Source organism: Solanum dulcamara, chromosome 5 (assembly GCF_947179165.1).
Source record: "Solanum dulcamara chromosome 5, daSolDulc1.2, whole genome shotgun sequence".
Taxonomy (NCBI): domain Eukaryota; kingdom Viridiplantae; phylum Streptophyta; class Magnoliopsida; order Solanales; family Solanaceae; genus Solanum; species Solanum dulcamara.
The window spans coordinates 75,295,921-75,318,019 of NC_077241.1; the positions used below are offsets into that span (position 1 = coordinate 75,295,921).

At 35.3% G+C, this 22,099-nt stretch overlaps 4 protein-coding genes across 4 annotated transcripts; all 4 read left to right on the forward strand.

Moving 5' to 3' along the window:
- The first annotated feature begins 920 nt into the window (after positions 1-920).
- LOC129888521 (phosphatidylinositol/phosphatidylcholine transfer protein SFH11) lies at positions 921-8,082 on the forward strand. The gene is made up of 12 exons (XM_055963483.1): positions 921-1,010; positions 2,672-3,045; positions 3,186-3,285; positions 3,939-4,205; positions 4,984-5,061; positions 5,538-5,639; positions 5,720-5,769; positions 6,691-6,799; positions 6,884-6,967; positions 7,350-7,469; positions 7,564-7,605; positions 7,679-8,082. Exons 2-12 carry the CDS (start codon positions 2,687-2,689, stop codon positions 7,748-7,750), a joined length of 1,383 nt encoding a protein of 460 aa, XP_055819458.1. The 5' UTR covers positions 921-1,010; positions 2,672-2,686; the 3' UTR covers positions 7,751-8,082.
- A 523-nt stretch (positions 8,083-8,605) lies between these two features.
- Positions 8,606-14,109, forward strand: LOC129889860 (vesicle-associated protein 1-1-like). Its single transcript, XM_055965325.1, has 7 exons — positions 8,606-8,850; positions 8,951-9,021; positions 9,103-9,184; positions 9,700-9,815; positions 10,009-10,164; positions 13,245-13,322; positions 13,572-14,109. The coding sequence occupies exons 1-7, from the start codon at positions 8,799-8,801 to the stop codon at positions 13,683-13,685; spliced, it is 669 nt and encodes a 222-aa protein (XP_055821300.1). The 5' UTR covers positions 8,606-8,798; the 3' UTR covers positions 13,686-14,109.
- A 722-nt stretch (positions 14,110-14,831) lies between these two features.
- LOC129889861 (small heat shock protein, chloroplastic-like) lies at positions 14,832-16,151 on the forward strand. Its single transcript, XM_055965326.1, has 2 exons — positions 14,832-15,215; positions 15,469-16,151. The coding sequence occupies exons 1-2, from the start codon at positions 15,002-15,004 to the stop codon at positions 15,891-15,893; spliced, it is 639 nt and encodes a 212-aa protein (XP_055821301.1). The 5' UTR covers positions 14,832-15,001; the 3' UTR covers positions 15,894-16,151.
- A 1,009-nt stretch (positions 16,152-17,160) lies between these two features.
- On the forward strand, positions 17,161-21,751 carry LOC129888522 (heat shock 22 kDa protein, mitochondrial-like). Its single transcript, XM_055963484.1, has 2 exons — positions 17,161-17,518; positions 21,091-21,751. The coding sequence occupies exons 1-2, from the start codon at positions 17,290-17,292 to the stop codon at positions 21,444-21,446; spliced, it is 585 nt and encodes a 194-aa protein (XP_055819459.1). The 5' UTR covers positions 17,161-17,289; the 3' UTR covers positions 21,447-21,751.
- The last annotated feature ends 348 nt before the right edge of the window (positions 21,752-22,099 follow it).

Below are 22,099 nucleotides of genomic sequence, written 5' to 3' on the forward strand. Positions count from 1 at the left end.
TGCGCAGGGTCCGGGGAAGGGCCCGACCACAAGGGTCTGTTGTACGCAGCCTTACCTTGCATTTCTGCCAGAGGCTGTTTCCAAGCCAAATAGTAAATTAGAAAGATAAAAAAAAAAGCAGCAAAAGCTACTTCATATTTCAAAAATATATCAGAAATAACAAAAATCATACTTCCAAATATGAGTTGATGTTAAATTATCTTTAAACAATTTCCATTGTATTAAAATATTAATGTTTATTAGATATTTTTGACAAACCAAAAGTCGTTATTTTTGTCAAATTTAAAGAATCAGTATTGTTCAGAGTTTAGTGAAGGGATTATTTCGAACCTACCCTAACACTTTTATTTACCTCATCATTTTCTTAAGTACAAGTAACTAAAGAAAAACATTCATTTTCCTACTTTAATTAGTGTAACACGTTTCAGAATCAGAATATGCATTTCTCTCGGATCGAGAAAAGGTATTTTGTCCTTTTTATTTTATTTTATTTTATTATCATAAACAACCTAAATTCTACCCTTTTTGTTGTTGTAGTATTAATACTAATTATACTTCCCCTATTACTTTCTATCGTTTCAATTTATTTGACATATTTCGCCTTAACATAGAGTTTAAGAAAAAATAAAGAAGATTTTTGAATTTTATAATCTTAAATATGCCATGTAAAAAGTTAAAATAATAGGGTTGCTAAAAAGGACAATAGTCGATATTATTTTTGAATCGAACTAAAAAGGAAAGAAGGCCAAATAAATTGAGCCCGAATTAATACTATTTATTACTAACAACAGTTAATCTACCGTTAGCTATCACTAAGGTTTCCCGGGGTTTTCTTGACATTAAAACATTCGAAAATTGTAAAATATTTGATTCCATATAGTCACAAAAAGTTCATTCCTTTCAATAACTCTCAATGCACCTCTTTTATCTTTTCTTCTTCATTTCTCAATCAATTTATTCTCTTTCCCCTCTTTTGGGATTCATCATTCTTATTTTTCCAAAATTTGTAGGCAAGTTTCTCTCTGTTCATCATCTTTTCCCTTTTTTTTTTCCAATTCTTGATTTTTGAAATTTGATTGTACTTTCATTGTTTTAACCATATATTTTATTATGATTGTTGTTGGGTTTATGGTGTTTTGCTTAATGAAGTCCCCAGAAAAGAAAAAAAAGCAATCTATTTTTTTCTTGATATATTTACATTGTGTATGTAGTTGTGTGAGTTGACTTATTACTAGCCTATTTATGTCTTTGGCTAGGTAGAAGTGTATGCTCCGTGCCGGTCGTTGTATTGGCATATTCATGAAGTCTTTGGCCTTTGGTATCTGATATTATCTGTGGTTTAATGTGTTTAGGTCACCGCACCTTGTTATGGTTCTTTGCATATATGTTCTGCACTGCTTTCCTATTAGTTGTCATATTTTTCTTTTAATTACTACTTTGATTTGCTTGAGCCAAGTGTCTTTCGAAAACAACCTCTCTACCTTGAAGAGATAGTGGTAAGGTCTGCGTACTATCTACCCTCCCGAGATCCCACTTAGCGGGATTTCACTGGATTTGTTGTTGTATATATTTACATTGTGTAATGTGTATGGTAAAATGTCTTGTTATGTTTTGGATTTGATTTTAGTGTTTTGAAGGGTTCTTCTAATTTTTCTACCCCTTTTAGTTGTATGGGAGTGAGTTGGGCCTCTAAAGCTCGTATACATAAGATTAGTGTCGCGGAGATGTGAATGTAAGATGGATGTGTGGTGATACTTGATTAGATAAGACAAGAAATGATCAAATACGTCATAAGGTGGAAGGAGCTCATATAGAGGATAGAATGAGGGAATGTCGCTTGAAGATGGTCTGACCACGTGTTACGTAGGCCTAAAGATGCACTGGTTATGAGACTTGAAAATGTGATGATTGAAGGTGTTAGAGGTACAACAATGACAACCACCGCAGTATAGTCCTACAAGTGGAGTCTGGAGAGAGTAAAATATAGGCAGACCTTACCCTAGGCTCCTAACCTTGTAGGGTAGAGAGGTTGTTTTCGATTAGGCCTTTGGCTCGAGAAAACATTATTGGGAACAAGTTTGAAAGAAGTGCAAGAGTAAAAGGTATGATGAAAGAGGAGGAAAAGGCAGACCTAAATTTACATGAAGAGGAAGTTATCTTAAAGAGTTTAAATATCTCAGAATCCAGGTAGATCTAGCAAAAGATAAAAACACAATGGAAGTTAAAAATCCGGATAGGTGATGCCGTCTAGAAGACTCTTAGTATATGAGAGAATCCCCTAGTATTAGATAATCTTTGAATATGGAGTGTTGAAATATTATTGATCTAAATGGAGGATATATGATATTGAGGATTCATACAGCTAAGCCCAACTAGCTTGGGATTGAGGCGTAGTTGTTATTCTACCCATCAGAACATTTCCAGCACTGTTGCTTTTGTTGAATACGTGTAAAATGAATTGTTTCTTTTGTTTGTCATTTGCTGCTGTCTCATCTTTTATAGTCATTGAATTGTCTAGAAATTTAATTATCCTGTTTCATCTTAATTCTCTTTGAACTTTGTTGAGTTCTCAACTTAATGGAAGCTTAGATATGAACCTCTGCATTAATTGTAAATACCATTATGACAACCTATTCTTAGACTGCAAAGTGATTCTGTTGTTTCTTCACAGTTTAACTAGCCACACATGTATACATCAAAAGAAGCCTTTAAGGAAATATTAATTTCCACTGGCATTAGAGGGAGCAGACAATCTTCAAGCTCTAAGGAAGGAGAGTCTACTAAACAGAAGGCCAAAATTCTCCATCCACCCATAGAAACTTTTTGGCAGTTACCTCCAACAAAAGAGCACAAGAGGTCTACCAAATCAAGAACCGCGAAAACCATAATGTCTTTGCCATTTAAGAAAAAGAGCAAAAGTTTGCAAACAATTCTTGAAGGATCACATGATCCTAAAGATGAACAAATTGTTGATTCATTTCGTCAGTTACTTTTTCTTGATGGTCAGCTGCTAGATAAATACAATGACTACCATACACTTTTAAGGTATGCTTCGCTGGTAAATTTTATTGTGCAAGTCACTCTTTCCACTCCATGTCTCTAATCCCGTAAATTTGTAAACTGAACATTTTACTGTTAGAAAAGAGAAGATAAATTGAGTTTGATGTTCCTTTTTGTGAATACAGATTTCTTAGAATGAGGGACTATGATCTTGCAAAAGCAAAGAACATGTATTTGAACTATTTGAAGTGGCGAGAGGAGTTTCATGTGGATGAAATTTCCAAGGTGAGCGCCATTTATGCTTATTGTGAGTAGACTTTTGTCCTTCGATTTCTATTACTATTAGTTGTTCTTTGTACCTCAATTACTGTGTTGTTTCGTTGTAGTTTCTGTTCTGTTAGTATATGTTGTTTTGTTATTATGTGCTGTTTCTAATACTTCCATTACTTCTTGTTTGGGACTGCCTTTCTTGAGCTGAAGGTCTATCGAAAACAACCTTTCTACCTCTGAGGTAGGGGTAAGGTCTGCGTATACTCTAACCTCTCCAACCCCCACTTTATGGGATTATACTGTGTATGTTGTTGTTTTTGTATTGTTAGTAGGCTCATTTCTCCAGAAACTTTTTTGTAAAGCTTAATTGCATGCTAGAGCAAAATGACTGCTTATGTGGCAGAGTGGATTCTGTATTGGTAGGCTTTATGTATTACAGATTTACTGGATATGTCTGCTAAAATGTAAGTACAGATCCAGAACCTGAAACAACTTTTTGTGTGGGTAATGCGTCTCAGAAGCATACTCTGATTCTACTTGTTCAAACACTAATAGTGAACAATGTATGGCTTGATGTTTTCGTGTTTAAATCAACTTGATTGAAAATTTGCTTTATGTTCGACAGCCTTCTGATTCTTTGTCCATTTTTGGGTTGAATGATGCTGCAGGAACTCAAGTTTGAGGAATTCAATGAGGTTAAAAAGTGTTATCCTCATGGCTTTCACGGAGTAGATAGATATGGTCGACCAATTTACATTGAAAGAATTGGAAGGGTAAATCTCAGTAGGCTCCTTGAAGTAACTACTATTGAGAGATTTGTGAAATATCATGTGTCTGAACAAGAGAAAACATTGAACTGGAGATACCCTGCATGTTCACTTGCTGCAAAGAAACATATAGCTTCTACTGTCAGCATCTTGGATGTGAAGGATGTGGTAAAAATCTATTTGTCTACCGTTTTCACTTGTTCAATAAGAATATTCACACTATTTGTGTTGATAAGAATATTACGACGACATGACCTTAGATAGGAGGTATAGATGACAGGGATTATGGTAAAAGGTAGTTACATAGTTGAGCGTTGTCTCACTTATCCTTCTATACAGTAATTACTGAGGACATGACCTTAGATAGGAGGTATGGATGACATTGTTTTCGTGCTGCATAGCATTCTCTGTCTCTGGCCTATCTTGATAAAATGATTTGATCTTGGTTAACACATTGCAATAAATTTGATCGGCAAAACCATAAGATGCTTGAGTCGTCCTGCCACACAGCAAGTTTAGATCTCTCACCGCGTCTGGTCATTGGGAAAAATCTCTGGCATGATCTATTGAGTCTTCATTTATAGTTATCAATATATATCCATGCGATAGTTTGTTAAAGTTGTATTTTTCATGTGAATTGGCATATTGTATGGTTGTTACTAAATTCACCATTCATTCTCCTGTCATGAATTTCACATATAAATGGTTGACTTGTAGAAGATCAACTCGTGATTACACTCGAATGTACTTTGTTGTTTCACTATGTCAGTTGTAAGAGTGTCATCAAATAAACTTTTTTGAAAAAATCAAACTTCTTTGATGACAAAGTTCCATAGGTAGATGCTCAGCACTTCCAAGACTTATGTATTGCTGATAACAAATGGATGCTTAGATTCTTTGTTCTTCGAAGAATCTCTAAGCGAAACAAACCAATCTTCTTTGACAGGGAATTTCAAATTTTTCGAAGCCTGCAAGGTTTCTCTTTCTGGAAATTCAGAAGATTGACAGTCACTATTATCCAGAGGTATGCTAGATTATGCAAGTCTTTTCTTTCTCTTCGCAAAATACCAAATTTTTGGCATAGTGCTATTATGCACATGATAATAGCTTAAAATATGGTAAAATAAGAACGACTAATACACAAGAAAACTAATATGTGCTAATCTGTTCCCTAGAAAAATAGTCATATAGACGTTCTTAGCAATCAAGTTAGATCATAAAATTCTTTGCCTTATGTATAACTTGAATTCCCATCTACAGAATAGTATCCATTTCTGCTCATTTCAGTGTAGTATCCTCTTCCTTCGCCTGACTTATCTTATGTTGAAGTTTATTGAAGTTTAAGTCTTAATAATGACCTTAATCTGTCCTAAACGCAGTTTAATAATCTATAGTTCATCAGCTTTTTGGTTTCTCTTACTAAAATGGAGCTTTCGTTAAGTTAATCATTTTCCGAATCATTTACCTTTAATTCCATATCATCAACTTGCACTTTTACAGACGTTGCATCGCCTTTTTATCATCAATGCTGGATCTGGATTTAAAGTCCTGTGGAAAGCAATCAAGACATTTCTTGATCAACGCACCCTAGCAAAGATTCAAGTACTTTCTTTTCCTTCCACGCCACCCTCCTTCTATGTTTCTCGACTAATCTAGGCCAGCTAATACAACAGCAATTACAGGTGCTCGGGGGCAACTACGCGAAGACCATACTTGAAGTTATTGATCCAAGGTAAAAATTGTTGGAATGTATGCTTCCACTATACTAAGGGACCAGGTCCCTTTGAACTAAACATAATATAATAAGTAAAATGCAGAAGTAATCAACATAAGACTTTTACTTGGAAAAACTCCTTGCTCAAGGGAGAAACAACCACGACCTGTTCCACGGGATTTCCTCAACCATTCTTCACTAAGATGCAAGAGTAAAGTAATCTATTACAACCTATTGTAACTAGCTACTAACCCTCTCCACCCCTTGACTTGCAATACCTCTATCACAAGACTTTGAGTCTAAGCAATACAACTATTGCCCACTACACAACTACCCCTTAGTTAATGTAGACTTCAATACACAGATTCAAGGTCAACACTTAACCAAGAACCCAACACAATATTGACAACTAACTGATCAATGTTTCTTTATAAGTTAGAAACTGATCTTACAAATTTTAATAGCTCAGATACAATATCACCTAAGGAAAACTCCCCCAGACTTGCTCGATCAGGTCCCTTGATTGCAGATATTGTATGTTACCCCTTGAGAGAACAAGCTGATTGATCTTTTTGATAATTCTCAAAAGGCACACCTTTTTTGTTTTGAAAAGGTTCTTTTTAATCGTGCAATGAGAGAAACCTCGGTATCTCTCATTGGTGCAGCAGTTCACAGTGCACAGGAACAGCAGGCACCTTTTCACCAACCTGTCAGATGTTACAACTGGCTTGCATTTCGGCAGTTGACACTTGAAGTAAATATGACCTGGTCCCTCTACTAGTTCCCATGGTTTGTTGATCATCAAAACACACAACAACAAAAAATTAATCAGCTCAACATTTTCCAATTCATGTTTAGAACCTGAATGGATGCAAATACGCGTATCCGAGGTTGCTGTTGGAGTTCTTTTATTCTGATGCATGGAATTTGCTTCTGTAGTAATCTTCCATCTTTCCTTGGTGGCGACTGCACATGTTCTGACTATGGAGGCTGCCTCTTTAGTGATAAAGGACCGTGGAATGACCCTTCAGTTACAACTATACTTCAGGTTTTAGTGCTAGTCAGAGCTTTATGTTTGGTATATCATGGTATGTCTGAAAATTTTGAGGAAGATGTCACTTTTTTTTTATAGGCAATGCTTGAAGCTGAAGTGGAGAATGTTGATGATGAAGAAAAGAATTGTTTTTCTTCAAAAGATTCCTTTGGTGGTGTTACTGTAAGCAAATTTGTTTCAGAAAACATCAATAAGTACAGACCATCTAAGATAACTTAGTTACCAATTTGTTAGGTCAATCTAAAATGTTACAGTAGTAAATACTCCCTCCGTTTCAATTTATTTGTCTAATTTTGATTTGACACGAAATTTTAAAAAGTAAAGTAGACTTTTGAATCTTGCGGCTGGAAAGTTAGAAAAAAGAGTTGCCAAAACAAGTAAGAGACATTCATTTTGAAACGAACTGAAATTCAAACAAATTGAATCAGAGGAGGTATAAGTGTAGCTTGACAAAGCTAAAATTTGTTTTCTTAGTAACAAGTTTGACGAAATAGCATGAAACATCTCAGAGCCAAGGGTCTGATCTCGAGTTTTGTAAATGCAGCCTGATAAGGTACATATTAAGGATGTCTATGATGTGACTCCATCTACAGATGATACTTTTGGACAGCCATTTCTACAGAAAATCCTCACACTGCAAACTGTTATCAGTGAAACAAAATCAGTAAGTTGTTTATTTCTTCCAGGGATTTTTTCGTTTTTGTCTTTCTGGTTCTTCCTCTGTACTAAAGTACATCTCTACGATGTTTATGGCACAGAAAGTCCAGGCATTGGAAGCTGCTCTTAAGGACACGATGTCGGTTAGTATGAAAAAGAATTGTACTCCTAATTTTGCTGGAAACTAGATGATCATTGCTATTTTTAATCTTTTAGGTTATAGAAGAACTTGGAGAACCAATGGAAGAGCTGAAAAAACAAATTATAGTATCAAAGTTAAGATCTTGAGTTGCCAAATGAAGAATTTCAATCTTTTTCCTTCTCTTTTTTTGAAATTTCATGGTGTTGTCAATTGATTTTAAATAAAAAGAGCAACTATGTTAAATAAGGAAACCTATGGTCTATGGACGAATATGCAAGTATACGTTATGAGAATTGCATGAGACAGAGGTGTGGCTTGAAGTATATGTATCAAGAGTTCTTCATACTAGAACAATAATTACTGCGCCTTAATTCCAAGAAAGTTGGATTGGATCGAGTTTCTCATAAATAGACAAAACTGAATGGACTGATGCAGACAACTATTTGAATTTGAGCTGCTTGAGATAAACTAACTACTTTGACACGTTGTTTTTGGTTAATTTTACTTTGCTTGTTAGACTACTACAACCCTTTTTCTTTATTCGAATTCGAGATCAGCAATGTGAACAAGCTTACATAGACGAAATTCTAGTTAAAATTTAATAATTAAGCAAGTCGCCGCATAGCATAGCATATATGATTGCCTACAGGCTACACGTTGAAACTAAACAGAGTATATACTTTTTCTCGTAATTTTTTTAACGAGGCAAGTTAGTTTCATGAGTTCACTCAATATTCACTTATTGTAATAATATCACTAAACTAGTATATACAAAGAAAGTTATTCGACTTTATCTAAATATCAGGAAAGCCACTAAACTATTTCCTATTTCTTGCAATAAAAAGATATATTTTTTAAAATAAAAAGAAAGAAAATAATCTATATTAATACAAATTATAAAATAAAAAAAAGTACTAGTAAATAAATTTGACACACGACGCCCGAGTTCAAGTAACGAGCAGTGGATGGGAAACAAAAATTATTTACGGATCAGTCCCCATACTTTTTCTAAAAGCTAAATTGAGTACACTCTTTAGAGGTTTTGTGAATTGGGGTTTTCCCTCCTAAGTACAGAATCAGAAGAGATATATACGGATCACCCCCCAAATTTTATCACTTTGTATATTAGCAGACGAAAAGAAAAAGTATCAGTTTCCCCCTTTTGATTCACTTTTTTTGTGGTTTCAGAAGAAAATGAGCAGTGGAGAGCTTCTGAAAATCGAACCCCTTGAGCTCAAATTTCCATGTTAGTTTCCTCAGTTTCTCATAACCTTTTTTTCCTGTTATTTTGCACAATTTTTTCGTATTTTTTTTTATGCATTTCTGTGTATAATGTGTTTGATCAGTCGAGTTGAAGAAGCAGATCTCTTGCTCGATTCATTTGTCAAATAATACTGAAGACCATGTTGCTTTCAAGGTAAAATTAATTCAGTAATTATATTTTCTTGTTGAATTTTCGAATTAGCAACTTCGAATGGTTGTATACACTGTTTTTCAGGTTAAAACGACGAACCCCAAAAAGTATTGTGTTCGACCCAATACAGGGATTGTGTTGCCCCGATCTACTTCTGATGTTATAGGTACATATTATAATTTTCTCCACTAAAAAAAGGGATAATAGTACTTTTAATCACTGAATTACTGAAAATATTCTTAATTTAGTCCTTGTGATGTTCGATAGAATGCATTTAATTGTCGATTAATTGAAATGTGTATGTTTGGTGGTAACTTTAGGTTGAATATAAGAAACAATTGATTATCATGGAAAAATTGTGAATATTCACAAGCAAAGTATCAACAGTGCGCATTTCAAGTAATTAAAGGTTTAATGTGCTTAGTTGGATACACAAGGACTAAAATTAGAGTTTATCAATAATGGAGACAAAAAATATTATTAGCCCAAAATATTGTTTCATGTGGGTTCTAGGAAAAAAAAAGAAGGAAGAGTTTTTGGAAAGTGAAGTCATCCAAGGTGTTTCAAATTTTGAGGATGAAAATTTAAATAGAATGTAGATTGAATTTGGAAATAAGCTTTGTGTTTTATGCTATTAATGTCATAGTTGGTGAATAGTGTTTGTTTATGCATCTGTTGTAGTTACGATGCAAGCTCAGAAGGAGGCCCCTTCTGACATGCAATGCAAGGACAAGTTTCTACTTCAGAGTGTGGTTGCAATTCCTGGTGTCGTTCCCAGAGATATTACTCAAGAAATGGTAACAGTACCATTCATTTTGTCCTTTTTAGTTTATCAAGACTAGAGATATGTGGCACAATTGTCGTATTTTACTGTCCAACTAGTGTTTGATTCTAAACTTAGTGTTGAAAATTGAGTTAAGATAAAAATAACGTGGATTAACTTTAGTTGCTGCATTAATAGTTTGTTGAATTGTAATGATCTCTTTGTAGTTCAATAAGGAGGAAGGACGTGTTATTGATGAGTGCAAGTTAAAAGTAATTTATCTCCCCCCACCTCAGCCATCATTCCCGGTTGCAGAAGGATCAGAAGAAGGTTCTTCACCAAAGGAATCCATGAAAGATAATGGCCATCAAAATGGTTCTGAGGTTGTTTACTTATTATATCACTAGTTTATGGTTTTAACGATTTTAATGGATATGAGTCTGTGCACTGGGAACCATGATCATTGATTTGATATCATTGTTACCTTCAGGTGTCTAGAACTTCATTGAAACTGATGAAAATCATCAGAGATGAATGTTCCACTTGCATTCTATAGTTTCTAACCATGTCACCAATGAAAAGTCATTAACACCTGAGCTTCAGAGTGTGTGCCATACTTGTATGTATGAGGATCAAAACTTAATGTATTTTCTAGACGTTTGTCCAGTGAAAATTCATTAATATGTGTTTCTGAGTGTCCATCATGCTTGTATGTGTATGAATATAAAAAGTTTTTGTAGTATATACTTTTAAGAGTGTGTGGCATGCTCTTCTTGATTACTAGTCACATCTAGTGAATTGTGTTAGGTTGACTATGGCATGTGTACAATGCCTGCTCCTACTATTAACTCAAGCCATATTTACTCTATGTCCTTGTATAAATGTCATGTGGATAAAAAATAGCACAAAGGAGCTAGATAATTCAGAAATATCTTAGAGGTGCAAGACACGTCTTTGATGTGTCAGCATTAGACACAACATGTTGATGGCTACAAGAACACTGATTCTTCCAAAGTATCTCTTAAGCTACAAAGCATGAATGCCCCATTGGTATAGGAAGCTGATAGTGGTTTGGTTAACTTGAGAGAGAGAGAGGGAGGGAGGGAGGGAGGGAGGGAGGGAGGGGGAGAGAGAGAGAGAGAGAGAGAGAGAGAGAGAGAGAGTGAGAGAGAGAGAGAGAATTGGTATTGCCTTCTTTTAAAGTTATGATTTTCTCATGACATTTTCCTTACATTAATATTATGGTGGAAGATTCCAAGAGAAATTGCAATTTGTGGTGTATTGTTGAGATCTAGGTGCTCCTGCTGACAACTTTATGGTAGAATGGTGTTAACAACGTAAACTTATGGTTGTTGATCACATCACAAAGGATATTTAAATTCTTTGGTTGAACTATGGTTCAGAAAGAACTAGCTTTATCCTTGACCTCTTTTCAGTTAGTTTCAAGTTTTTGTACTTCCATTCAAGAATATCAGTAATAGAAGTCTACCATGCTGAAATATCTGTATAATTAGTTTGCTCTCCCAAGATGTCAGATGTGTCTAATGTGTTAAGTTCAAAATCATTTTGTATAACTTTGGAACTTGATCACTCATTCGGTCTGCTGTCTGCTAAGGTACCAGCAATGTCCCAAAGCTATCTTAGAACAAGTTCTCTTTGAAAAACCATCAGACTTTACAACAACAACATACCCAGTATAGTCCCACAAGTCGGTTATGGAGAGGGTGGAGTGCACGCAGACCTTGCCCCTACTTTGGGAGGTATAGAGGTTGCTTCTGATAGACCCTCGGCTTTTTCAGAACAAAAATCAGTGGACTATAAATTTTAATATTATCCAATGTGACATTGAGCTGTGAACAAGCTGGTTTAGCACTGTTGCTTTCTTTTCTTAATTAATTCATGGAATTATTTTACTTCGAGCAATTGATAAACTGAGATAGATGGTAGAAACATGTGGTATTACAGTCATAATCACCTATTCATCTTGATAACTAGGTTTATGCAACTATGACATATCATTTGTCCCTACATTCTACCTTGTGCAAGAACTTCTAATTTATTATTCCGACCTTCCTAATTTGTTTGATACTCTTTTCCACTTTTGTCCATCCCCAAAAAATATTCAGAATGTATTTACTAATTTTTAACATTCCAATTTTACCATTGACATGACCTCTTGTTGGCTCTACCAGATACAAGACAGTGTTTGGTACAAGGGTACTTTGGTAGTTCATATATAAATAGGTTAAGTTTCAAAAGTCTTTTTTCTCTTTTTCTGGTCTGATCAAACAATGCCAAAAAAATCGGAATAAATGTACTATTAAATATTTTTAGGTTTTTTTTCTTCAGTGTTGATTCTTCTAACATGCTTTATCTTGAAATCTAGTGGATGATGCAATTAAGTGAATAACATTCTGTTCATCTTTTAATCTACATTTCTTCCCTCATTCTTTTATGCTATGTATGGTTCCGAAAAAGAGAAGGAAAAGATAAGCGAGAGAAGTTCACTGGTTAATTACTTCCTAGGTGGAGCATCAGTCATTCTGGGGTATAGTCACAATCAGAAGGTTGTCGTGAAAGAGATACTTTCTCTCCTTATTATCCAACTTAGGATGCGCTGAAAAGGTGATGGAGGTACTAAAACCTGCTCAGTTCCTTCCTTGTAGAATGAGGGCAATGACCAGTTGGCCTTCCTCTTTTACTTCCCTGTTTTACCTTAAAACCAAAATTAGTGTGCATATTTACTGGCTTTTGGTCCTATTTTTGGTAAGTGGCTGCTAGATTTGTACTACCATCTCACTTTCTATTATACATTTAGCTCCTTTATCAAAGCCAAAAAAAGGGGGTGAAATTCCTGGTTTAACTACAGGACGTAAACCCAAAGATGGCTTGGTGTATGAGGCAGTGATACTGGTGTCTAGTTGACATAGTGCTGGCCAGGTTATTTTTCACCTTTGCTTTGTTAAATTTTCCAAAAGTGAATGAACAAAGCTGTCATGTATTTAATGTGTTTGTTGGTTAAGCATCAGTCGGATGAAAGCACTTCTTAAGGTATGTGGTTGCATTTCGTTATGTCTACTAAGCACAAATGAGGGAAGGAAACATCAGGATTAAAATTCCTGATTGGCTTTCCAATTAGGTTACTTGCTTTAATTATGTTTCCCCTTCTTCAGCAAAGGCTTTTCTGTTTCCCGTTTCCTAATTTTCCCACTTCTGGAAATGGACTACTATCAGCGTAGGACCTTTTGGGTCCACTTGGTTTGCTTTAATAGTTCCTTAGTTGTTGAAAAGTGAGAACACCTACTACTTATCATTTAGCAACTCAGGCTTTCCTATGCCCTTCTAGATTCCTTTGATCTTTTGATGCTTGAAGTTACGCAATCTATAAATATGTCCAAAAGGATATATAGGCCTGCTTTCTTATTACAGTAGATATGACTAAACAGAACGTTGTAAATTTCAGGCAAAATCAGTTATTTCCAGATTGATGGCTGAAAAGGCTGCTGCCCTTCATCAGGGCAACAGACTTCGTCAAGAGCTGGTGAGCTTTATCTTTGTTTTTTTGATTTCTTTTTCATGTCACGTAAAACATCAATGCTTTTGTGAAGCAATTTAAGTTCTGTAATTCATTTTACTGTCACTCTTTCCCATCGTTGGTTTTGTTTTTCTTTTCTCCTGATTGGTCCAGGTCTCGTTCTTGTGGTTTAAACAATGTCTGCTTTCAACAGTTTGGGTTGACTGTTTCTTATCATTTAGTCACAATGCTCTACTTCATGAGTCCTTTCTGTAGGAACTTGTAAAACGTGATATGACTAGAAGTCGCAGAGGTGGCGTTTCCTTCATCCATATCATTGTGGTTGGCTTGCTGGGAATATTTTTGGGGTACATTCTCAAAAGGTCATGATCATTCATCAGATAATTAGTCATTTTGCATTTGTATCTCGACTCTACAGAAGCAATCAATGAAAAAAGGAGACTGGCCGGTTATAGCAGCAATTCTCAGAGTCTTAATTAGCTGCGGCCTTTAGTTGGAAAAAATTGTGCAGCTAGAACCCTTCAATTTGCCTACATTATTTTTTATGTAACTCGTAGTTTCTCTTGTGTTGGATCGTAAATTGTTTTGAATAAGTAAATCAATCGTTTGTCCTTGAGGAATCTGCTCGGCTTCTGTTTCTACTTTCTGTAATAACCTATATATGTAGGGCTGATTTGATTTATGCCCAAAATTGACCCATAAAAAATCAGCAACCTAATATTAACCCAAAGAAATGATCAATTGTATATTAATATTATTTTATATAGAAATGTATGTTATATTGTGCTACTCATTTAGACTTGATGTCTAACAATAATGCATTTGAATTACTTTTTTATGTGTTATATTTGTAATTGAGTCTCTCATATTAGTGGAGTCGTGTAATATAAGTTTAAAATCGTAAAAAGGATAGTTCAAGTTGGACCAATCTAACTATATTAATTTAATATTTGATTTAAATTTATTTTTATTAATTTTTTTAAAAAACAAAATTTTATGTATTCAGTGTTAATAAAATAAACAGTTTTAACAATTTAATATTTAAAATTTTAATTTAACATCTTAATATTCAGATTTAGACATTTAAATTCAAATACACATCTTAATAGTTCTTTTTATCTCAATTTATAGGACTCATTTTTAGTTTCAGTTAGTTCCAAGAAAAATGACACATTTTCTTATTTGATAAATATTTAATGATTCTATCAATTTTTTTTATCTATATTGAGTCCCACTTATTTGACCAAAAATAATTTGACACATTACAAAGTTTTTAGACAATATTTCTTAAATTCTGTATTAAATCAAACTACACATAAATTGAGCCGAGAAAATATTATATTTTAATCTTAATAAATATTATGAGATGCTAGCCAAAGAGAATTCGAGGACACAACAGTAATTTGAAAAATCCGGAAGCGTTATGCCTATTGTCTACTAGCTTCTAGAAACGTCTTCACAAATCCTCGCGCCATAATTCTGGAGCTTTCTACCAGATGCTTCTATGAGATTCTCGAATCCTTTTTTCCCCTTCTCCAAGTCACTAACAACATATAAAACCGAAACACCCTATTCATATTTGTCATCCTTATCCAGCAAAAAGAAATTACAACGTGAAGCTCAGTCGATAAGCAAGTTCATACAGCTACCTTTTTCTCTTCAGATTCAGATCTTTGATAGCAGAAATGGCAACTTCACTTGCTCTCAGGAGGGCCACCGGAGCTTCATCGCTCTTCAACAGGCTCGTCAATCCTGTTCGCTCTGCCTCTGTTTTCCGATCCTTCAATACTAACACTCAGATGACAGATTACGACCAGGATGATCGCGGCGTTGATGTTGACCGCTCGTCCGGTCGCTCCGTCTCTCGCCGCCAGGATGCTTTCCCTAGTTTGTTCTCAGGTTGCTTCTCTAGTCTCTGTTTTACTCAAATTAGTGGTTCGGTTACTATAACAATTAGTCGGCTCTGTTACTGGTAAAGTAGCTACTACTGCAATTTTAGACTCGTTTGGACTTTAATTTGGTTTTAAAAATGTATTTAATCTCTCCTTAGGTTACTTATTTATCTCTGTTTTGCTCAGATCTGTGATCTAGTATGATAATTGGTCGGCCCTGTTAAAAGTTTAGTATACTCATTGGAATATTTGTTTGACAGATGTATTTGATCCATTTTCACCACCAAGGAGTGTGAGCCAGCTACTAAACATGATGGACCAAATGATGGATTCTCCATTTGCATCGGCACCGCGCGCTATGGGCACTGGAGTTGGATTAAGGAGAGGATGGGACGTGAAGGAGGACGATAATGCTCTGTATATAAAAATGGATATGCCTGGGCTCGACAAGGAGAACGTGAAGGTGGCAGTGGAGGAGAACACGTTGATCATCAAAGGAGAAGGCGAGAAAGAGTCAGAGGATGAAGAGTATAGAAGGAGGTACTCTACGAGATTGGAAATTCCTCAAAATCTCTACAAATTGGATGGAATTAAGGCGGAGATGAAGAATGGAGTGCTGAAAGTGGTGGTTCCAAAGGTGAAGCAAGAAGAGAGGAAAGATGTTTTCGATGTTAAAGTTGAGTGAGCTTTTAGCTGTGTTATGTTTGTGTGATTTGGGTCGGATATTATGAACATTTTCCTTCTTTTTTTCCCCTCGCTAGTCGCTAGGTTTGTCTGTAGTGATTTGTCCGTGGAAATAAAAAGATGACCTGCTTAAAAAAACGGAAATATGGTTGTAAGAGACTGTTCAATTAGCAAACTGGAAAGTTGTTAAGAGTATGCTGTTCTTGAAGTTTTTTCTTTGTTCTCAAAACTATTGCAGCTATCTTACTAGCTTTAGGCCTGTTGTGGTTTTGTGGATCCCAACTTCCATTCTAATGTAATGCTGAGGGGCGAGAAGAAATGAAATGCTCAAATACAATTTTTGCTAGAAAGCATTATTTACAAAGTAATCAAATCGGTAAAAAGGGCTGATAGAAATACAAGTATTGAGGAAACGAGATAAGTCAAAATAAAATGAAACGAGGGTAGTATCTTCAATTTAAATTTTAAGGCTTTCAAAATAAGAGGAGATAGAATCTACAAAATATGAATGTACATGCAATCTCTGTTAAGTCTTTTTTTTAAAAAAATAAATTAAAATGATCGATTTTTTTTTTTACAAAAATATAAATTTATGAGTTAATTTTATATTTTAAAAATAATGAAATTATAATTTGAAATCCTAAATTATATATTTTTTTGGAGCATTTGAGATTTGAAATAATCATCATTTTAAATTGCATGTTTAAATGTTTCGAAATGGAGCTTGTGCAATAAAATACTGCTTAAACCTTATGAACCTTTGTATTTTTAAAAACGTTAATTATTGGTTTTGTTTAAATCAAATTTGATAAAGTTCCAAGTTTTATTCCAATTACATACCTAAAGTATCCTATTTTAAAGGCCACATTTTTAATAACTGAATAAAGTCTATGAGCCCGTTTGGATTGGCTTAAAAAAGTAACTTTTATGTATGAAGTGCTTTTAAAATTTTGAAGTGCTTAAAGTTATTTTTATAAATAAGCAGTTGAGTGTTTGGATAAAAATGCTTATGATGTGAATTTTATGGTTAAAAGAATAAAAAAAGGTAGTTTGAAAATTTAGTTAAAATATAAGGGATATAAAAGTAATTTTCATGGTCAAAGAAAATGACTTTAAGCACTTTGGAAAAAAAAAGTTAGGAATTCTAACTTTTTATTTCTTTTTATTTTTGACTGACTTTAAGAACTTTATGACTTAAAGTCAGCATTACGCAAACACGTCCAAAAGTTAAAAATGGGAAGCCAATCCAAACGGGCTCTATTACCCCCGTTCAGTTACATTAAGACCGTAAAAATTGGGGAAGCTGGCTTGAAGGTCAAGACAAATCTCAATACAAAACTCTGTTTTCTACCTGGACGAAAAGAATACTGCAAAAACTCTATTCTGCTGCAACAGCAATGGCGTTTCGTAGTGCTTTACGGAGCATGAGCTCTTCATCAGTTCTGTTCAACTTCCTCAACAGTGCTCCTTCTTATCGAGGACTTACTGGTTCGTTTGCTTTGTCAACTTCTCGTTTCTTAAGCTACGCGGGTAGTGTTCCCGTTGTGCATTCCAATGAAGAAAGCTTTACGATCAATGCCTGTGGAGGTACCTTTGTCCGATCTGAGCAGTTCCCTATTCAACGCGGTATCGTCATTTTGCTCTTTCTCTTTAGCACAATTTCGTTTTACAGAATTTGTATTCTTTTTTGTTTTGTTTCGTGATCACTTCTTCAACAACAATAACATAATCAGCGGAAGAATTCCTCATCTGCGAGCTATTGGGGATCTATTCTCAGGAAGGAATGAAAGGACTGACTTTCTTTACCTAACTTGTTCGCCCACTCTTCATTCAAGGTGATTCGAACCAGGGGAGGATCCCTCCAACTCAGAACGTTCCTTCCGCAAAGCCTATTCCTAGCTGCCAAAGATGAGTTTGATCCATTAGGTCCTATGCACATCTGAAAGTTTTTTCCTGAATTAGCCGCCTTGACTTGAGTCTCCACCACATCTATTTCCTGCCCGCTTGTAGCGGTTGGTTAGGAATTCCAATCCGTGATCACTTTTGACACTCTTATTTATTTGTTAGGAATAATGAGTGGTAAGTCCTTGACACTTATTTATTTGTTAGGAATAATTAGTGGTAAGTTCACAATCTCTTAAATGAAGATGGGGACAAAAACATTGTGTTGGGTGATTTGACACATTCCCATAAGATTATGGGACTTTGAGTACTATAGGTGTATTAGGGTTGAGGAGGCTAGACACGCTATTAGCAGAGAAGGGGAAGAGCGATCGAATTCGATGAGATTTCAGTGAAATTTTGAAAGAGCACAACAAGGTAGGTGTGGAGTGATTGATTAGGTTATTCAATGTTATGCTTAAGACAACAAGAATGTCCGACAAATGGAGGTGGAGTATAATGGTCCATTGTACAAGAACAAGGGTGATATCCAAAAATCATAATAATTACAGGGGTATCAAATTGGTAAGCCACACTGTGAAGGTTTGGGAAAGAGTGGTGGAGATGAGGGTGAGGAAATGAGTGTATTTCTGAGAATCAATTTGAATTTATGTCAGGACGTTCGACTACTAAAGTCATCTACCTTATGCGGAGATTGCTGGAGAAGTATAGGGAAAGGAAGAGGGATCTTCATACGGTGTTCATTGAACTTGAAAAGGTTTATGACAAAGTTTCGATGGATGTTCTTTGGAGATGTTTGGAGGCTAAGGGTGTCTTGATGGCGTATATTAGGACGATAAAGGACATGTGTGATAGAGCTTAGACTCAGGTTAGAACGGTGGAAGGAGACTCAGAGTATTTTCTACTAGAGATGGGGCTACATCATGGATCAGTCCTCTACTAGAGATGGATCTACATCAAGGATCAGTCCTTAGTGCTTTTCTATCCGCCTTGGTGATGGATGAATTGACGCGATCTATTCAGGAGGAAGTTTCTTGGTGTATGTTATTGCAGATGGCATAGTATTGGTTAATGAGACACGGGGTAAAATTAATGCTAGGTTGGAGGTTTGGAGATAGGCTCTAGAGTCCAAAAGGTTAAGGTTGAGCATGACCAAAACAGAGTACTTGGAGTGCAAATTCGGTGATGTGGTAGATCAAGAAGACGCGGAAGTGAGGCTTGACGCACAACCTATTCCGAAGAGAGAAAATATTAAGTATCTTTGGTCTCCAGGGTAGTAGAGACATCGATAGTGATGTCACACATCGCATTGGGGTGGTATGGATGAAATGGAGGCTTGCGTCTGGAGTCCTACACGATTAGAAGGTACCACCTAAACTTAAAGGGAAGTTTTACTGAGTAGTGGTTAGACCATTCCTATTGTATGGGGTGGAGTTCTAGACAGTCAAGAACTCTCATGTTTAGAAGATGCATGTTGCGTAGATGAGGATGTTTAGATGGATGTGTGGTCATACTAGGAGCGATAGGATTATGAATGAAGTTATTTGGGAGAAGACAAGATGAGGGAAGCGAGACTGGGATGATTTGGACATATGCGAAGGAGGTGTGTTGAAGCTCCAGTGAGGAGATGCGAGAGGATGGTTGTAGGGGGGAATCAGAGGGGTAGAGGTAGGCCGAAGAAGTATTGGAGAGAGGTGATTAGGCAGGATTTGGCGCAACTCTATATTACTGAGGACATGAGCCTATATAGGAAGGAGTGGAGGACGCGTATTAGGGTAGAAGGTTAGTAGGGTTGAGGGATTAGTGGAGGATCAGTGTATTGTGTTGCGTATCGTGTCTCTATTATCACATTATTTTGTTGTTAGTGTTGTTTCTTCATTGTAGACTTTTTATTCATTGCTATGCTGTCTTTATTGTTTCTTATTCTTGTTTACTTGGGTTTGATCCACTTGAACCGAGGATCTTTCGAAAACAGCCTCTCTACCTCCTCGAGGTAGTGGTAAGATCTGCGTACACTCTAGCCTCTCCGGACCTCACTTAGTGGGATTTCACTAGGTATGTTGTTATTGAATAAATAGTGGTAAGATGGAAATGTAGTCAGTTTAATTTAAATTGTGTTGTCAAAAGCATGCTTAATCCTGAAGCGAAACACAAAATATGTTGATCGCGCTTTATTGTCGTCATTAAGGTTCTAAGACATACTTTTCCTTGTCAATTAGCATAATCCTAAAGAGAACAATTGACATTTCACTTTATGAAATTTTGTTTCAATTTCTTTGACAATATATTTGTTATTAATGCTTATAATTATCAGACTTGGATTACACACATACATTTTTAATTTGTCTCCATTTGCGCCTTTCTTCATTAAAGCCTTCATATGTGCATTGCCCTTAAAGTCCCAACCGGCCTTAGAGTTTTTTTTTGAGCTTTTATCCTTTGATATAACATTGCTAAGTACCTGAAAATATTGTTGACTCAGGACTCAAATTTAAGAGCTGATGTTATACTGCTTACTAGGGCTGTACAGGGCAAACCGATAAACCGCACCAAACCGACAAACCGAACCAAACCGGAAAAAAAACCCGACTAGTGGTTTGGTTTGACTTGGTTTGGTGTTTGGAAAAAAAATCCGATCATTATAGGGTTGGTTTGATTTTAACCAAAAAAAGTCAAACCGAACCCAAATCGACCCGATTATAAATATACTACTTTTAAATTATGTTATACATAAAAATATTTATTAAAATGTAATTTATAAATATTTTTTTAAAAAATTTTCATATTTTTTTCCTTTCTTACATTTAGATTTGGACTTGAGAAATCCATCTAAATAATATACAAATAAAGTCCATTTTATAAAGTTATATTATAAAGTTAAACTTCAAACAGTGTTCTGCCTCCATCTTATATGTTGATATTTTGTACTAGAACTCTTTTTAAGAAGCACTGCTTTGTTCTTTTTATTAGATACTATGAAAAATCCGAAAAATCCCAAAAAACCCGAAAAAATCCGAAAAAATCCGAAAAACCCGAGAAAAATTGATATCGGAAAACCTGAATTTTATTGGTTTAGTTTGGTTTATAAATTTAATAACCCGACAAAAATGGTTTGGTTTGGTTTATAAAAAATTCGAACCAACCCGGTCCATGTACACCCTTGCTGCTTATCATGTGTTAGAGAGAGCTGATTTTTTTCATTTAATTTATGTCTGGAACAATTTTTGCATCTTTTCAATTCCAATTTTAGAAATGTCTGATGATTTTGGCCTTTTTTCCCCGTACTTTCTGTCAAGGTGTATGTGATATATACATGGAAAACCCGTTTCAAATTTCTGGACCCCGAGGGGCATACGAGGCGAAGAATATGGAAGAGGGAATGTACGTGAGAATGGAAATGCCGGGTATAGATAAAGAAGATGTGAAGGTGTTGATTGTATATGGGAATATCACCATAAAGGGTGAAGGAAAGAAGGAATCTACGCATGAGGACAGCGGGAGAACCTACAGTGCCAACATTGAGATCAGTTCGGATTCGTATCAGCCTCAGTTTGTGCAAGTAAATATGAAGAATGGTGTTCTTAGGATGCTAATCCCCAAGTTTAAGAATCCTCAGGAGGTGACTGGCTCTCATGAGATAAAAGTTAAGTAAGTTTGCTTTGGAATATCATGTCATTGATCTCATTAGGTGAAATAGTGAACTATAGATTTGCACAAGATTATCGAATTACTTGTGTACAGATATCTCCTTAGATGTTTCGTTGGAAAAATAAAGCGATGTCGACTCATCATGAATTTTGAGCAAGTCTATGGATTTTATGATATCAATTGCTCTTTTAGCTTGATTTTTGACGTGCTAATTAGAATTCCCATGAGTATTGTGATGTTATATGCTATTGATTATGTTGTTTTGGAATTTTCTGTCATCTAGCATTTTTGAGTATTTGAGGTACGCAGCACGGGGGTTTTCTTTTATCTTATTTTAATATATTAATCTGTGAAGAGAGAATGCGTTTGTGTGAGATTCAAGCTCCATAAAATTCTTATGAGTAAAGACTTAGCTTTTATGCGCTTAAGAATTTGAAAATGAAAGTGAAAGTGTAAACAAAATACTATGAGCACTCCTGCACTATATGGACGGGTTTTTGGTTGTAGGGTTGAGGTGGATTGCTGATGCATTTTTTTTTTTAAAAAGCAGTTGTTTACTCAGATTGTTTTTCACATCCCTGTGCTTAAGGTAGCATTGGTTAGTTCTGCTTAGGCATATTGTGTTATAAGTACTTAAAATAGAAGATTGGTTTCTTT

Excerpts from the sequence above, each read along its gene's own strand:
- LOC129888522 (XM_055963484.1), top strand. The coding sequence starts at position 17,290 with ATGGCGTTTCGTAGTGCTTTACGGAGCATGAGCTCTTCATCAGTTCTG. Across the intron at positions 17,519-21,090 it reads GCAGTTCCCTATTCAACGCG|GTGTATGTGATATATACATG; the intron begins GTATCGTCATTT and ends CTTTCTGTCAAG.
- LOC129889861 (XM_055965326.1), top strand. The coding sequence starts at position 15,002 with ATGGCAACTTCACTTGCTCTCAGGAGGGCCACCGGAGCTTCATCGCTC. Across the intron at positions 15,216-15,468 it reads TTTCCCTAGTTTGTTCTCAG|ATGTATTTGATCCATTTTCA; the intron begins GTTGCTTCTCTA and ends TTTGTTTGACAG.
- LOC129889860 (XM_055965325.1), top strand. The coding sequence starts at position 8,799 with ATGAGCAGTGGAGAGCTTCTGAAAATCGAACCCCTTGAGCTCAAATTT. Across the intron at positions 9,816-10,008 it reads GAGATATTACTCAAGAAATG|TTCAATAAGGAGGAAGGACG; the intron begins GTAACAGTACCA and ends ATCTCTTTGTAG. Across the intron at positions 13,323-13,571 it reads ACAGACTTCGTCAAGAGCTG|GAACTTGTAAAACGTGATAT; the intron begins GTGAGCTTTATC and ends TCCTTTCTGTAG.
- LOC129888521 (XM_055963483.1), top strand. The coding sequence starts at position 2,687 with ATGTATACATCAAAAGAAGCCTTTAAGGAAATATTAATTTCCACTGGC. Across the intron at positions 4,206-4,983 it reads TCTTGGATGTGAAGGATGTG|GGAATTTCAAATTTTTCGAA; the intron begins GTAAAAATCTAT and ends CTTCTTTGACAG. Across the intron at positions 7,606-7,678 it reads CTCTTAAGGACACGATGTCG|GTTATAGAAGAACTTGGAGA; the intron begins GTTAGTATGAAA and ends TTAATCTTTTAG.